Here is an 18,282-nt window from a genome sequence, read left to right as displayed (position 1 = left end):
TTTCCTCTGAGACCAGCTTGTTTCTTCAGTTATGGAAAAGATTAATATTACTGAGCTTGTTTTATAACCTCATTAATATTGTAAACATAAAAATTCTGCGTTTGAACCTCGTCACCAAAACTACAAAGTGCCCCTTCAAGGTGTATGAAGTCTTTATGCCCGATTATCACACTGCTGTCTTATCTACTAAAATAATGATTGAGCTTAAACTGAGCACTTGACATAAATTGTATCCAAATGGTTGGAAGAGTAAAATCGTATAAAAATCCTCAGCAAAAAGCAGCTACTCAGAGCAGCGTCTTCTCTAAAAACTGATGGATGTGAGCCATTTCCCTGCACCATTGATAAGCGGTATAAGCCTCTCTGTGCGGGAACATGCAAGTCCGTGCAAGTCTGCAGAAGCCCACACAAGCACAGAGGGGCAAAAACTGTAACACAAGTGGATTTTGCACAGAAAGCCAAACGCTGTTTATGAGAAACTGGCAGTTTGACACAGAATAACTGAAACAACTTGAAATTCTGTTGAGATGGTATAACCTGCAGCTCTCCGAATTCAGTCCAAAGGAAATATGGCTAACATGACAGAATATTATTTTTGTTTATCAATTGAATTTGCAACAAGGTTCAAGCACAGGCCCACTTAAAGAAAAGGCCGTAAGAAAAAGAGGCAAGTTAAGTTTTTACCAGCAGCTCCTGCACAGTCTATAGGAGTTTCTGACACAGAAAACTAAAAAAAAAAACAGAAATGACTTAACTCCACTTTCTTCCATTAAGCAAAATCCATTCTCAGTGACTTGCCTCTACATACCATGAGATATTTGCACTCAGCAACTTTCTGACTGGGTTTAGGGAGTGAAGGATTATGGTGGATTTTCACTACTTTGGCCTCCCTCCACCTCCCCATCACACTACACAGGAAACGCATGTCATACTGCAACATTACCGCCATTAGCAAAACACTAATCGTACTAGTTAAAGGTGCACTATGTAGTTTTTGCAAAGAAATTTTAAGCAGAAGAGAAAAATCTAAATATATAATATAAACAAACTGACCAGAAAGGACAACACAATTTCATACGGTTTTACTTTGTTTATATTTGACCCTGCCACCTTTCTAGCTTTTGGGGAACTTATTTTTTGCTCTGAGAAAGGCTGACTCACACAGTTATGGAAATAATAAATATTTATGAGTTTATATTATATTATTACCCTACCAGTATTGTGGATATTACCTCTCTGAGTTTCAGAATTTCTTTCCCAAAACTACAAAGTGACCCTTTAGGTAAAACTTGGACCCATCTTTTCCAAGTTATCATGAATGTATAGACAGGAACCAGTCCACTTATTTTTCCAAAATAACAGATTATCCTATGAGCTGCTGCTTATAGGACAGAGCGCAGAACAGAACATGATCATCATTCTCAGTAGCAGCGTCTTTACATTCACTGTATAGTGTTTGCACTCAATTAACAAAGTCAAACGCTCCAGAATTTCACAGAACTGCTGCTCCCTCTGCTCCACTCAGAGTGAGGAAAGATGAGGTGACTACAGATTAACAGCCAAGATAAACAAATATGTAGTGATGGCGGGCTTAGGTTCAATAAAATATCCACATAGCTTTACTGGTGCAGTCGCTCCACTGCCACAAAAATCAAAACAGGTGACCTGAACCCATTACCTCAAACAAATTGATTGACAGGAATAGCTTAAACTTTCTGGCAGACCTGCTTGTTTGCCTTCTAACAACAATGCTAGTTTTGTCACCTTGCCAGACAGTTACTGCTGGCCAGGAAATAGTCTGGCAGTTAACACCCAGGTAAAACCACAACATGTTGTTTTTACACTTCAGTTTTTGGACAGATCAAACAAATAAATGAACTTTAACGATGTTAGCAGGCAGATTTTGTTATATTTGGACAGAGCCAAGCTAGCCGTTTTCCCTCCATCTCCAGTCTGTCATGCTAAGCTAAGCTACACAACTGTAGCTTCTTATTCACTGTCCAGACATGAGGGTGGCAGCAATCTTCTCATCCAACTCTTGGCATGAAAGTGAAAAAGAATATTTCTCAATATACACGTCTTTAATGTTTTCTGACGATGAAAAAGGTTGTCTTTTTTAATAATGTTGAATGTCCAAAACCAGTGCTACATTCCACAGAATGTGAAATGTTCCTCTTGTGTGAAAAGAAGATCCGAATCGAGTGTAAATTCGTGTCTGGCAAACTTGGATTGGAGGTATTGAGGTTAACTGTGCAGGTTTCCTGCCTGCCAATCATCATTAACTGTAAGGATCAGGCCAGACTCAGAGATGAATTGACAGCCTGCTCGCTTGCCAATAGTTGGAATTATGCTTACAGGCGAACAATGTGTTAGCACTGAAGTTAAACTGCACTACAGCCTGCACGCCCAGGTCCGCTCACACAGTGGGAGGTGAAGGGGGAAGTGGAGAATTGTGTGCATGAGCGAGCAGTGTGTTTTTGAGGGAAAGCGGAGCCTAAACTGGGTACTTTCTCAGACAATCTGCACTGAAACAGAACCAATGAAGGCCTGTAGAGCTGAGGCTAAAAATGACTATAATACCCCACATTTTAAGATTTTATCCTGTCAGAATATGCACTACTTATGCTTTACTTTCTTACTAAGAAGACAATGGTGCATATTTTAAGCCAGTGTAAATTGACTGTAGAGCATTTACAGAGGCAGACTGTAAGAGTTGTAGCACACAGCTAGTGCATACTCCCAGGAAGAGGAGGCCGGGGCACAGTGGAGGGATTTCCTTTTTTAGGCCCAAGGGATTACTGAGGTTTTGGGTAGGCTGGAGTGGGGGGTGAATACAAGTAACACAAACACACGCAGACACACACCAACATGCACATGCGTACACACACAGGAGAGGAATATCAAACTTGGAGCACAAAGGGACTCAGCATGAACAGAAGGGGAACACGAAGCGACACAAGGGGAGCAGAAGCACCCGAGTTTAAGACCACACAAGCTCACACTCTGAGCTCTTGCACACCCTACAGAGCCACCAGAAAAAATTTAAATAATATAAAATAATAATATCGCAATCCAAACAAAGTATCTTACAAAGCCTGATGTGATGTACAATAGACAATTAGATTTTGTTGTGCCAGTGTGGACTTTTAGGGACAGACACTCTGACCTATAGGATTTAATACCTCTCATACACATTAAAAAGGCAACAGAATCAAATAATGGATGCACTACAATCATCTTAATGGAGAAACGTGACTGTCTCCGATCAATTTAACAGAGGTTACAGGCTCTGCAATGTGATACACGCATTAGCCCTTGCTGGTTTTATCTCTGTTATTTTCTCCAGCATTTGAAAAAACATGTATGCATTTTGTAGTAATCAATATACAATAAATATGATATTATTAGTGGGATACCTGAGATTTTATTTTTACTCATCTAAAGACAGACGTACAAACTGAATCCAATTCAGAAGTCTTTTCAGAACAGATAAATACGATGATGAGAAGAACTTAAAACACTGGTCTGTACTGTGTTGGATCATTCTGGCCCTGACAACAGCTGCCAAATATATTTGGCAGGGATTCAACAAGAGACAACAGAAGTTCATGCAACTGCCCATGGTTGGTGGGTAGATGGAGGCTACACTCTTGATGGATGCTGCTTTCAAGTTTATCCCAAATATGTGCTGTGTGGTGACTACTCCATTAATCTCATTTGACCTGGATGTCGCTTAGACCATTTCTGGACAGTTCTAAGATGCTACGTTGTAACCTTTGAATAAAGAAATACCAGATAACTCCTCTTGGAAATTAAAAGTTGTATTCCTAAGAAATAAAATGAACCCTGGCACAATTAATTACCCTCAGAGGTTTGATGCTTAAACCCTCCTTGTTCTGGTGTGACCAGTAGCTGATGTTTGATACATGTTGCCGGATAATGGACTTCACTAAATCAGTTTATCGACTATCTGCCTCCTCTGTACTTGTGCTACAGCTGCACTGCATCAAATGACTTGTAGCAAAATGTCAAACCTGGACTACACTATTTCCGAGTAAAATTCATATCATCTGCTCCTTCTTCAGGCCTACAGCTAAACACAAATGCTTTCTTTAGAAAAACAATACAGAGCTTTCCTGAAACACTGCTTGAGTTATTCCACCTGCAGATATCACACTCCCTAAAAAGAACCTGAGCTGTAAGTCTGAAGGCATGAAATACAAGATTTGTAGCATCAGTATTAAATCTCCACACAGAGTTAACTTGACTACGCCTACGCTGTCACAGTGGCTAGACCCAAAGCCTGGTATTAAGTGTAAAATGTATCTTTCCCTTGAGTTGTGGGAGGGAGGAAGAAAGACTTTCAGGCACGAAGGAGGTAAACAAGCAACCAAATTCGCGTCAACACTCTTATCAATGCATAGTGTACCAAAACAAAACAAAGACACATATTTAATCAGTTGTGAAATTGAGACAACATGACTTATCGACAGAAAGGCTCTTACAGTCTGCTCTGTTGTGAAACCGTCATTAGCGCTTTGTGTGCTTAGCTGAAGTCCCTGTAAAGAGGGAGAAAGGCAACAGAGAAAATGAGAAATCCTCAATTTGCTGATAAGCAGCCGAGTCAGAACTTAGTCTGACACTAAACAAGCTACATATAATTGCTTCACAGTAGTGAGGGAAAGGGACTGCAGTCTCTTTTAACCTTCGCTTTGTTAGTAATTGAGGCCAAAATGTGAAGCTGCAACTTTTTTAAACAGATGTATCTAAATTACTTTAATGTTGAAATGAGGAATTTTAAAGTTCAGTCATGTGACAGACAGATTAGAAGGCAACTTCAGGTATTAAAGGGCCAATCTGCAGATTTTCAACCTGAATCCTATGCAGTTCAATTGTGTGATTTCTTCAACTCCAATCTCAGTGTTTCCAAAATGTAAGCTACTGAGCTATGGTTGTGGACATGCTACCTCTACCTAATTAGTGTGCAAAGGATTGCAACGTGATCATGGTTTGGCCTTAAGTGACTTGGTTTCATATTGGAAACGCACCCAAGTCTCCCGTTCCAAAGTCCTGGGTTTGACCTTTTCATCCACCCCATCCTCATCTCTGAGCAGCCTTTGTTGCTCTTTATACTATGTTGACCACCAACTTATAAACCATGATATTTTCCATCCCTCACCAAGTAGTTTTTCTGTCTAAACCTAACCAAATTGTTCTTTTTCTAAACCTAAGCAAGTATTTTGGTGCCTAAACCTAATCAAACAACAACTGTTTGACAACGTTAACGAGACATGAAACAAAGCAAAACTCAGGCACTAACGGTGGACAAATCAACAAATCCATTCTTAACATATTCTCAGGTACTGTGCTCTTTGGTATCTGACATACCTCAAGCTAACATAACTCGTAGGCATTACCTAATCGTAGTTTATACTTACATCTAATATGGGGTAGCACTAGAGCCTGAACAAATTGGATTTTTGAAGCTTATACAGTAGGCTTGGGCCAATATTTGCTGCAATATGTGCTATATTTCACAATATCGAATATCACAAAGCTGTTTTGTCATCTCTTCTGGCTTTCATTTTGAAAAGAAAATGCATGTGGAACTGCTGTGGCAGTGTAGATCCATATTTGGGTGGTTACTAAAGGTTAACAGACCTGTGCTTTAATATACAGACATAGAGGACATAGTTTTGTAAGGACACCAGCTCACCAATCTGGCAATATTCAGGTTTAAAGCAGGAAAAAATGGCGAGCCAAGGGATTTAAAGTAGGCTATGTGTCGTCTTTGCTATAAGCAGGTGTTAACTAATCAGGACAACACCACAAGCGATGATAATATCGTCTATAGCAATATTTGGGTGGGACAATATTGTGAAATCATATTTTGGACATCGCCCAAGCCTATCATACAGATATAAATATTTGACAGCAAAAACAATATGATGACACTTAAGATTCATTTTTTATGAAAGAATTTCACATAAACTATTTTGTTACTATTTATGAAACTTATTTTTTTAATGCAATCATTCCTCAAATTTGGCTATTAAAGCCATTTTGTGTGAAAATGTCCAACTTCGTTGCCCACCTAGTGGTAGATTCAAAACAACACAGTGCTCGAGACATTGACATGCATCAACACGAACTACGATCATCTATGAACAAAAACTCATACCATCAGCATTATTTAAAAGATGTTATAATTGCTTACTGATCACACAGCTGTGGCAGATATGTATGCACTTATCCAAGTGACCAATAGGCCTGTTTCACAGCATCGTGACTTGTGAAAGGAGGAAAAGCACAGGTGTTACTAATAACATGACGATTGCTGAGCCAGCCGCATGCACAGTACCAGGAGCTGCTAAATGGAATCCAGCCATCATTAATGTTATTAATTACACCTGTGTTTTTGAAACTATGACAGGTCAGAATGTCAAAAAGGCCTTTCAAGTACCATGTCAAAACATTACTGACTCAGTAAACATGTCCCTAAATTCAGGATACTAAACTTAATATCATCAACTTATATAGTCATACCAATATAATTGTAAAAAGCAAGAGTCACCCATCTTTTTTTTTTGTACAACAATCAAACAATGACTGCTCTGTGAAGAAAAGGAGATAAGAGAGTGGGCGAGTGAGAGAGAGAAACTAAACTGCAACTGAAATTAAACTTTATCTCATCCTCATTTCATTGTCACTTACTAAATTAGAAACTGCAGCAAATAAAACTCTCGGCGGCTCTCAGGTAGCAGCCGCGCTCAGATAATGGCAGGCCAACCACCACAGCTTTAGATACTGGTAAGATCTCTTCCATTGCATATGTTGATCCTCGCTAATTAGCAGACAGAGCCCATTTAAGAAGTGCTTAAGCCTCTCTTTTAAGCAAAACGTTCCCAAAACACCAATTTAAGTTTAAATAGCTTCATATCAAGCATGATTAAAAAAGAAAACTGGATTTCTCAGGGCTTTTTTTCCACCACAGACATTCTGAATTGTAAGAAAAGCACAGGTGTAACTAATAACATTAACAATGGCTCCATTATATTCAAGTGTCCCAGTAAGCCCTGACAGGGAGACAGTCAGCCAGGATGCACAATACCAGGACCTTGAAACTGAAGCAGCTGAATGAAATTAATTCAGCCTTTATCAATGTTACTTTTTTTTTTACCTGTGCTTTTTCTACAGTGAAATGTAAACATTAATGGTTCTAGGAACCCCACCAACATGTAGAGTCTGAAAACTTGTCTGAGTTTTCTCTGGGGCCCTTTCTATCGTCTAGTTGTTGCAAAAAGGGTCGAGTGATAGGCCAGGTTGTTGGCCTGTGGGCCAGGCGTTTAATTATTTGCATATTTAAATTGTTGAATGTTAATGAGATACATTTATGATGATATATATAATGGCAAAGACACAAAAGTACTTTTTGTTGATTTAAATCAGCCCTAAATTCAGTCCGACATAAATTCAACTTATTGCCGAACCCTACACAAAAAGAATTTTGCCTTAGCATGAATAAATTATTTCATTTTGAGCACATTATGTCACTGGAAATACTTAAATCAGCATGTGCAAATGAATTTGCTTTGAGGTGCTTAAAATGACAACATTATGAGACGCCATCACAAACACGAGATGCCAAACCATTTGCATATTGCAACTATAGCAGTCTATTTGAAAGCTACATAAACATAAAGTATATTTGCCCATTTTATGTCTATATTTGTCACTCTCTCCACAGAGAATCTTAAACATATGCGAGGCTCAGCCAAGATTTAACCATGAAACCATATCTGAGAGTCACACATTACACACACACACACGCACTACATCAGTTCCTGGGAGCAGCAGAGAGGAGATTCTCCCAACATATCCCTTTGATTTTGTGGCTCATTACATTCTGTACAGAACAGATTCGTGTAAAAACGTGGCAGTTAATTTTGTAGTGGTTCTTTCTCAGACTATGCGGGCAGGTGTTTAAGGGGGAGTATGTGTCTGTGTGTGTCTGTGTGTGTGTGTGTGTGTGTGTGTGTGTGTGTGTGTGTGTGTGTGTGCGCATGGGAAGGCAGAGCAATCTTACCCACCCTCCACAAATGATTGAAGAAACCTGGAATGGCGCTCAGGACAGAGACTACGCATTTGGTATCAGGAAAAACCTCACGATTTAGATCGTTTGAATTTGTAGCTGTGGATTCTCAGCAGCACAAAAAACCGGGGTTGTATTCGTGACTCAATTGGTGAAGACGCAAATCACATATTACTGTGACGTCCTGGATTTAAATCGGGGACGTTTGCTGTCATTTGCTCCGTCTCCCTTCCGCCCTCTTCCCTGCCTTTCTTGACTGTAGGCTATCAAATAAAGCAAATGAGGAGCATGAGGCGAACACAAACAGATAAACAAATAAAAGCAGAATGCTGGGGATTCAGAAGATCGCGAAATGTGAAATGGGAATGATGTCTGCCTAAAAGAAAAATACACATTTACTGCTCAACAATCCTTGATGGAGTTTCTCTGGCATAACATCCCATGACAGAAACAAACGCACAAACACACACACACACACACACACACACACACACACACACACACGGGCAGGCACACACTACGAAAGACGCAGCGAGGAGGCTATGTCTCACCGGTGTTATGTTCACAGCAATTACAGACAAAGCTGAAGGAGGCAAGCAAAGAAGTAATGCTCCTGAGAACTCGCGAGTTGCCATGGAAACGTGGGCTTCTGAATGAATTTGCTGGAAAAGGAGAGCGCGAGAGATAGAGTCCAAATTGTAGCATCAACTACACAAACCCCCCACCCCACCCCTCTCTCTCTCTCTCCATCCCCAGGACTGCCAGGAGGAAGCAGAGGCTGCAATTCCCAACACGTCGAACCAATGCTACCGATGCTTGCAGCCACTAGTACCACAAACATACAGACCATGTATTTATGTGTGGTGGACATTTTTAAGTTAGCGTGCCACACATCAATAGCATGAGAAAAGACATTTTTAACATTGGCATAATTAGCAAGAACGATTCCCTATTTTCTGCTGTGCTGTAACGCAGAATATTCTAATCCATAACAGCATTTTACCATCACTGACGCTGTGCAGACGTCTGCTAAAATGCAAAATTCAGATCTCCCCTGTGCACTTCTATCAAAACCCCACGATGATGTGTTTGTTATCACTGCAACCAAAATCAATTTGGATGCAGCAGGAACATTTCCCCAGCAAAACGAGCCATCACTTACTCCTCATATTTAATGTGGTAAATTACGTCCTCTTCTCTCTCCTTGGTCTCTGTAGCTGCTGTAGAGTCTGTCTGAGAGGTGGAGGCTCCATTACTCTCGGAGTTTAACACAACGTTATTCCTGTTACTGTCTGTGGTTTGGCCCTGGCCGTAGGCCTGTCCCTGCTCGGCCTCCAGCTTTCCATTAGTCCTTTTTGGGGGCCGTCCCACCTTGCCCTTGGTGGGCGTAATCTGTCCTTTGGGAGCGCGTGTCACATTTTCAATGCAGGCCTCGAACCAGGCACCGATGCTTACGTCTCTGCAGTCTACCAGCTCGTTGATCTGAGGAGACACAAAGGCAAAAATAACACCTGGTCGCTTTTGAGCCCATCCATCTGTTGTTCAAAGACATACTCCATTTTTTTGCCCATTTGCTTCGCATCACATACTTTAAATGAAAGAATTACATTAAGTGTAAGATTTAAAAAAATGTTTTTCCTGCCCTGGGTAGAATAATTGTCAGGAAAATCAACTTTCAGGCTCTAAATCCATAAAAGTCAGGACCACATTACCACACAAGTTGCAAGTCTCCGCAAATTGATTTGTTTGGCTACTCACGTCTATTTGCAAGACTACCAACAGCATCCTGGAACTTAAGAGAAACTCATTAAAACAGAAAAGTAATGTGAGTAATAAAAGTAATAGGCAATTTGTAGTAAATGGTTGAGACATACAAAAAAACATTAATTTATACTTTCATTAGTTCTCTGCATGATGATTATTTAAAAGGTCACAAAGATTCTCATGTCTTTTTTATTACAAAAAGCAGACTGGGCTTTTAGGAAGGGGGGCCTTGGACAGGAGTGACAGGAGGTAAAACGAGGCTTTAGACAGAGGGTGAATAGAAGTGCTGCAGCAATGGAAGGCGTTTGAAAAAATAAATATGTTTTCTGTGCATTAAAGCATATTATCTAGGACACACTCAAAATACAATTATGAACCTAAAAATGAGCATTTTACTTTTACAGTCAGTGTCCCAGTGAGTCTCACTGGGACACTGACTGTAAAAGGTTAATCTTCAAACTTTTGTACATACAAATGTTCGAGATGCATCGCTGAAACAAATTTCATCCATGTTACTGTTTGGCCATGTGCTCCTTTATAAAAAACCACATCAAATGAGAGTCTTAGTCTGCAGTTAAATCTTTCAGCCTGTAAAAGGCATGTGACCTTGAGGTTGCACAATTCATAACTCCTCTACTTAGTTACAGTATTGATCGTCCTGCATGGTGAATTGAACTTTTGGCATCAAAAAGAGTCTAGTAGTCCCACACATATAACTCTCAGACAGGAGGTTCAGCCAGTACGCAAAGCTCAGTAGAACACAGTAGAGGAGACTCACCAACATCATTTTGACTGTACCCTATTCACAATCTGTAAAATGGTTAGTGACAGCCAGGATTATAAAGGCCCGTTTCTTATGTGTGCCTCCCTGGCAAGGTCAACCACATGCTTGTGTACATCTCATTAGTCCTGATAAATTTAAGGCATTCAGGGTATAAGCCCTAAAGACAGAGCTCTTAAATAGTGCGAATGGACGGCACTAACACATGCGTTCTCACACAAGGACACATAAATACAAGCAGACTCAGGTCATTTTGGCTGGAACACTGTATCTTTGCAGCCTGAGGTGCTACAACACAAGACAGTTGGGAAAGGAAGTGAAGGGAGGATCTGCTATATGCATAAAAGCACAATGTATATACAAATCTAGGGAAGGCATATTAAGGTAGAAAACCTAGTGTGCAAAAGCATGCACACTCCTCATTTCATGTAAGCTAAATCATGCCAAATTATGTCAACATTTAAGGTAGAATTGCCATAGAATTCATATTTACAAGGTCGTTTGGATTTTTACATATATAGATATAGTAGATACATATAGTTCATAATATAATTTGACATCCAAACAAATAAGAGCGCCCTGTGCAAGAATCTCTGGCAGTAACTTGCTGGTAGTTCTAAACGCTCTGTAACGAAGATCTGAGTCAGACCAGCCAGTTTCATGCAAAATCTTGCAAACAGTTCCCAAATATTTAAGCTCCCATCCTCACCTTGTACACACCAATTCCTGGGTCGGCTAGTGCGTTTCTGCTGGATGTTGGGGGCTGGCTGTCCCGTGCTGGACTGGAGGACTTGAACCCATTTTTGGTGCTGGCTGAGTTACTGGTAGCGCTGGTGTCCGGCTTGGTTTCGTTAACAGTGCTGGTAGTGACACTGCTGCTGTCATTGTCCATATTGGTGGAAGTTTCCATAGCAGCGGGGGAGGCAGGAGCTGGGGAGTTGTGGCCATCCGACCTGGGGTCAGGGGGAGGAGCTGAACTACAGGCAACACCGGAGGAGTCCTTGGTGGCGGGGCTGTCTGGAGCATCGGTCTGAGAGCGAATAAGCAGCTGGACGATGTCATTGAGACCCACATTGTAGTCAAACAGTGTCTGGCCATCTTCCATCTAAAAAAATACAAATTTAACTATTAGAAAGCCACTGTCATGTTTGAATATGCACAAATATACAGATGCAAAAAGTCCTCCTTACATACACAATTATTTATGTCTTCATTAATACAATTTTTAATCAGTCATTTAGTCCACAAAATTAATAAACATCAAAGGTATTATATTAGCACTGATATAAAAAAGTCAATTAATACTTTTGAAAATTGAAAACAAAAACATGTTTCTTTGTTCTTCTGTTTGTTTCAGGTTTAAATTTTAGGTTCTCACTAAAATAGTTTATTATCATATTTGCTCAAAGATGGTCTGTTTGAACAATTGCACAAATGCCAATAAACCCACACTTTATTCAAATTTGCCCCAAATTTCTTCCCTAATAGACAACCATGTCATATGAAATGAACACCGCTGCGCCACGGAGCGCTCTCAGACAAATACACTCGGCCGCTTGTCAAGGACAAACAAAGAACACACAAGACAGAAGACAACATTGAGCAGAGCGAGAGATAACAAGTATGTATTGTTGCTGCTCTCAACAGCACACAGGTGACATTTAAATACACACACAGCACTTCAATAAATCTACATGTCTTTAAATACACCAGCGGTGTTTATGGTTGTTGCTCAGGAGTCCGCAGCAACAACATCTGTTCACAAATGAGTCGATGTTTAGCGAGTGATAAAACACTATTTCAGAAGTATACATCAATGTGAACTGCTGATTCTTAAAAATGTCATTCTTAAAAAGGGGGAAAATACATCTGGAACAATTAGAATGTATGATGACATTTCTGATTTGGCATATTTGTATTTGTTAACATTTCTAGTCCAATAGAAATGATGCAGAATTGCAGCTCCACTCGTGTATATCCCGTATATTTCTACAAGAAATAAAAAAATAAAAATAAACAAAAGAAATCAACGCATGAATTAAAGTGATAGGAGATGGAGCTGGGGGAAAGAAATGACTGGGTTGCTATGACAACCAAAAGAGAGAATCCCCCCCACCCACCCCCATGAACCTGATTCATGTATACAATCTCTGTCGACACCAACCCACCACCATCACCACCATGAGCACCAGCACCAGCTACAGCACAACCCTTACAGGCAGCGCGGCTGATGGGCATCAGAAAATGGTTCTCTCGAAAAATAAAACGATGAGGGCCCATTACAAACACATATTTACTCTTCTACCACAAGCGATCTACTGTTAAGTATACAGTACAGCTACTGCCCCAGGAATGGAGCTTATGGCAGACACGCAAACTCATTTCAGACATCAGCTATTCATTTCAGCCCTCAACCCCACAAGCCCCATTGTACTGGAGAGACGAGCATGGCCGACACTCTCACTCGCGCTCCCCTTCTCTTCTTCGTTATTTGACAGCGAGAAGGAGAGCGGTCGGAGGCGTAGCAGGAGAGCGGTGGAGGGAGCGAACGCAATTTCCCCATCCCTCCCTGTTCTTAATAGTCTCATGAAATTTAGATCAGAGGAGCAGTGGCGCAAACACAGCCATACAGTGGTTGCAATACTCACCTCACCTGTCTGTCTATCTAGTATTTCTTTGTGTGTCTCCCTGCCTAAACTTGATCTCCGATTTTGGTCTCAGTAATTGTCTAACCCTCCTCTGTCTTGTGCTACCTGAGACCGCATTAAGAAAAGAAAGGCAAACAATCACACTAACAGAAGACATTGTGTATAGCGGTGGTACTGATGAGAAATACTGGATAGATGGACAGAGAATTACGCAGACAGACCCGAGTATCACAACAACATACAGTAGAATTTCATGCGCCGCACCAAACCTCATAAATAATATCTAAGCTGTACCCGTTTTCCACTGCGACTTCATTGTGTGATCAGCCTCTCACTGCGAGGTGCTACAGCCCTGACATCAGTGACAACCAGCTGAAGAAACCTTAAAACAAAGAGCCACCATCTATACAGACAACGTTAGGGAAAAATGCTTCATACATTAACGGAGGTCAAGAGCTCTTTGACAGGAATATTGGCATCTTGATTATCTCGAGCCTGTAGGTCGAATAACATCATCAAAGATGTGACATTTTCTCCTTGCAGAATAATAATAATAATCGGAAAAAAATAAAAAAAAACGACATTGCTTCTGGTACGCTCATTATGTGACTCAGTGAAATGTTGTTCAGGGTTGCAAAGGGGGAGTTCGGTGCGGAGCACACGTCACAATAAAGCTTTAGATGAACCGGAGACACTTGACTTGAAGATTTCTCAAAAGGCTCGAACGAATCAAAAATCCTTGGCATGGCAACGGTGTGTCTGTCTGTGTGTGTGTGTGTGTGTGTGTGTGTGTGTGTGTGTGTGTGTGTGTGTGTGTGTGAGAGGGCTTGCATGTGTATCACATTGCTGAGTAGAATAAAATTAACACCTCTCCACAAGGCCAATTTCTTTGCTGCATTTCGACAGGCAGTCTTTCAAAGACTAATTATTTCTTATTGTAACTGGCACTAAAGTACAACGTCAGAAAGAACCTCAGACAAAGACGAGAGAAAGACCTGTGGCTGCTGAAATACTGTTGAAACATACTGAACGTGTAGACTGAGGTAAAGGTTTATACCTCAATCTGCCTTTTCTATATCAGTAACCAACAGTGATGGAACATACCTGGTAATATTTTGATAAAGCTACAGCTAATTATTACCTATTATAGAGCAGAAACTGCAGGTGGGGAGAGATTTGGCTGTAATATCGTGTTGCGTTTAATTATTGTGCCAACATGCCGTCACAAACTGTAAGGCTTAAAAAGCTCTTAATGCAGAAATCATTCTGAAACTAAAGTGACTAAGCAACACCTACTTAGTATCTATGCCTGCATAACAATGACAGAATTCATTAAGCCATTAAATAAGGGTGGAACCAAATTGAAAGACTAAGCATGGGCTGTTTAATATCTGTGCCTAGCTCCAAGAAGAGGTTTAAAGGTGTGAAACCCAAGCCGGACTCCCACTGCTGGTGAAAAGGAGATTCATAGCAGAGTGTAAATTAGCCTCTTTTACTCAGGCAGGCCGACCAAACCCCTTCCTCCGACACGGTTTCTTCTTCGCCCTTGTCTCCGCCCGCAGGCCGTCTTAGCAAAGAGCTGAGAAAAATAGGTCATATTTCCAAAAACAATGACACGGGGTGTGTCTGTGAGCCTGCCATGTGCAGCTTTCATCTTTGATCTTTTATCCCTCGTTTTGCCCACAGCCATACAATCTTTCGCCAAAAAAAAAATCCCCTATTAATTAGCGAAAATTACCTGGAAGGGTGGCAAAGGTCGTCTTTTACTTCCATTTGGAACTCTTTTTTATTACTTTACGTTAGTTCCTAGACGTAGGGGGTACCGGGATTAAGAGATGGCTAAATAACATTTCTGCTAGTTTGGGGAAAATTCCTTAAAATACATCCAGTCTACGCATATTCAGTTCACAGCATTTCCACCTGTTTTTCTGTAAGAATGACTCGTGTAATGATTTTTCATTAATAAGATAGACGGAGAACATACCAGTAAGTATAAATACCATTTACTGTAAGCATGGGTTTGCATTTTTAAAAGGTATAAGTGACCATGATTCAATTAGTAAATCATTTTGACTTATAAGACGAGTCTTTTTAATCATATAATTTTGACTGAAATTTACAAACAAGACTAAAATCTTTTAATTTTCATAACTGATCATAACTGAATATAGTTTGTATGATATCATGTAAACAACAACCCTGATTATATTAATAACATACTGTACTCTGTACAAACTGTCTGTTATATTGACAGCCTAACCTACGATAACAGGTTGCAATCCTGTGTTTTTCGGGTTATGAGACAACTATTGTATTTATATTTAAGCTTTATTTAAATTTGTATCTATTTAGCAGCTGCACACATGATACCAAACCTAAGAAACACAAGACAATTAGCAGTTTAACAACCTGGACAGTCCTCTGATAATCTGAGCAAATAAAGAGTGGGGGAAACCCCTGTAAGTATAAGAGCAGGCAGTTAACAGGTAGTACATCTGATCTGACCAATAAGCAAGCTAAAGCTACTAAACGCAGCATTTGAGAAGGAGTGGCACAACTATGAAAACATGTGGGAGTGTAAGAAAGCCTGGAGTTGTAGTCGGGGTTGAGTGCCCCTCTTTGTCTTTGCTCTTTGTCCAGCCTATCTGTCAAAGAAGGGTGTGACTGTTTACATGCATGGCTGCAGTCAACTCTGCTTCCCCTGAAAGTCGCTATGAAATTCTACAGCTTAGCAATACGAGAAGAAAACCCATCAATTGAGGAGCCACAACATTAGTGTATGATATCTAGGTCACAGCAACTGTCTGTGTGAAAGAGGGCAAGCCAATAAAGCTTTCCTACAGCCCAACAATAGGCAACAGCTAACAGTGGACGACAGCCCAACTATTTAAACATGTTGCTGCCTCGGTAGAATAAAAACACACCAGTGAACGACAGCCTGATACGGGGAAGCACACAGACGCAATACAAGCTGAGCTTTAAACCACTTAACAGGCCAAATATTTTTTTAATTAGTCAATGAGAAGTCTGCTGCAAAAGTGAGCGTGGGCGTTGAGCAGAAAGCCTGCATGGACAGTGAAAGGTGTATGTGTGTGTGTGTGTGCGCGTGTGTGCGTGTGTGAGTGTGTGTGTGTGTGTGTGTGACGTTGTTGTTGTTCAAAGTGAAACAGAGACACAATGAGGAGTGCACAGGCAAATTGAAAAACCCATATTACAAAAAAAAAACCCAACAACACTGAGGCAAAGTTGTCTGGCTGCTGGCTGGCTTGAGACCCTTCCGACTGAAGGGCAAGCATGACTTTGAACTGGCGAGGCAGCGTGCGCAGTGAGCTGGAGGGAAAAACAAGACGCCATTTTGAAAAGGAATTAGACTGAGTTATTCTGCTACAAGTCCAAATCCTAACAGAGCGCAGGCACCACTCCAAGCATGTAAGGGCACTAGCTAGTGTACGCTGCGTGTCACTGGCTCATTCCTTGCATTACTTAACACATGGAAATCCCCTAATCAACCCTCCCCACTTATTTTCCAGTGAAATGGAGGAAGCACAGGGTTTACTACAAGACCCTCGGCCTAGTGTTTGCAAACCCCAGCTCCGACAGTTCAGGAAAACTCCAGCATAACAGCTAATTAATTGTTAATAAAGCTAATGTAATTCAACTAGATTGTAGCTACTACTGTTGATGAGATCCTTGAACTGAAAGAACGGTCTCTGCTTTGTTATTAAGTTGCATAAAGGTCTTGTTGATTTTAGGGAAAATGAAATTAGCTCACAAAAGTACGGAAAATGCATCTAAAGGCACTGGTGTAACACAGTATCTTCCATCTCTTTTTGTAATAATGGTTTCCCACTATTAGGTTGGCCAATTACACCATTGTTTCTGACAAAAAAAGCACATGTGCTGTAGCCAACAGGGGTATATATAATTATTCGAGGCATTAAATTCCCTCCTTCACCATTACAAACATTTCTTCAAGTATTTTCTCTCCCTCCGTCCTGCAGTGTACACAGCTTGCAAACGGAGAAGAAAATAACCCATTGTAGCCCCTATGACTCAGAATTAAATGTTCGAGACTTCATTATCATTCAATTACACAACAGGAAGTAGGCTGGACAACTTGGAAATGCAGAGGCCCATGTATAAAGGAATTTCTTGGCTTGTGATGCAGCCTGACACATACACAAGTGTGACTAAATGTAAACAATGTGAGATCAGCACATCATGTAGGCCGACTGCTTCCGCGGGCTTTTCTGGAACTGACTGAGTCATACTGTGTTAATATCAGCTTTGTAATGTTATGCTAAAACACTAAATAAATCATGGCACAAGAGTCCTGCGAGCAGTGAGCACCTCCTGCTTTCACTAACCTTTCACACATTATACATCTTAAGATACGGTGGGTCAGTCTGTTACAGTCTGTTATATGCTTATTCTCTTTTATACTGAACAAACAGAGCATAAAAAGCAAAAGATAAAGTTTTCTGTCCAGACTGAACATATTACAGCACTTCATCTAGGGTTATAAATTTTCCCTAATATTGTCTGCATCTACTACTTTAACAGTCTCGGTTACAAGCTGAGTGTCTGTGTGTGGTGGATCATAAAATATGCCTGTGTGTGTTCAAAAAGTAAACCACAGACTTTGAGGCTGCACGCTGCCTGCACCCATCCGCCATGACACACACAAACTTATGGGCCCATGTCAGGACGGCAGCTTACAGCCTTCATACCATTGTCTTCCCTAACGGCTGCCATTTAGTTACATCGATTAGCTTCAATCACTACATGGGAGTGTGAAAAGGTACACAAACTTCTTCTGTTCACAGTAATATGTGAATCATCATGTTTCTAACACAAAAAGGGTTAACAGTGTGTTGAACTGCCATCCCACCAGGACAGCAACTAAATATTCCAGCCTGGTTGTAGCCTTAAAACCAAAGACATATATTTTTAGTCTCCATTTGGGCTTGCATAATTATTGTGGTTTTTGCACTAGT

General features: G+C 40.6%; 1 protein-coding gene across 2 annotated transcripts in view; it reads right to left on the bottom strand.

Annotated features, from left to right (window-relative positions):
• The window catches only part of LOC141005536 (E3 ubiquitin-protein ligase UHRF2-like), a 33,273-nt gene that overhangs the window by 12,655 nt on the left and 2,336 nt on the right, over positions 1-18,282 (bottom strand). For both annotated transcript variants that reach the window (XM_073477398.1, XM_073477399.1), the window contains exons 2-3: positions 11,347-11,742; positions 9,255-9,574 (exon numbers count right to left, since the gene is read on the bottom strand). In XM_073477398.1, coding sequence (XP_073333499.1) covers positions 9,255-9,574; positions 11,347-11,742 — 716 coding nt within the window. The remainder of the gene's footprint in view (positions 1-9,254; positions 9,575-11,346; positions 11,743-18,282) is intronic.

The sequence above is a fragment of the Pagrus major genome, chromosome 12 (genome assembly GCF_040436345.1).
Source record: "Pagrus major chromosome 12, Pma_NU_1.0".
NCBI classification, from domain to species: Eukaryota; Metazoa; Chordata; class Actinopteri; order Spariformes; family Sparidae; genus Pagrus; species Pagrus major.
Note: the sequence above shows the minus strand (reverse complement) of the source record. Positions and strands in the feature narration are given on the sequence as shown.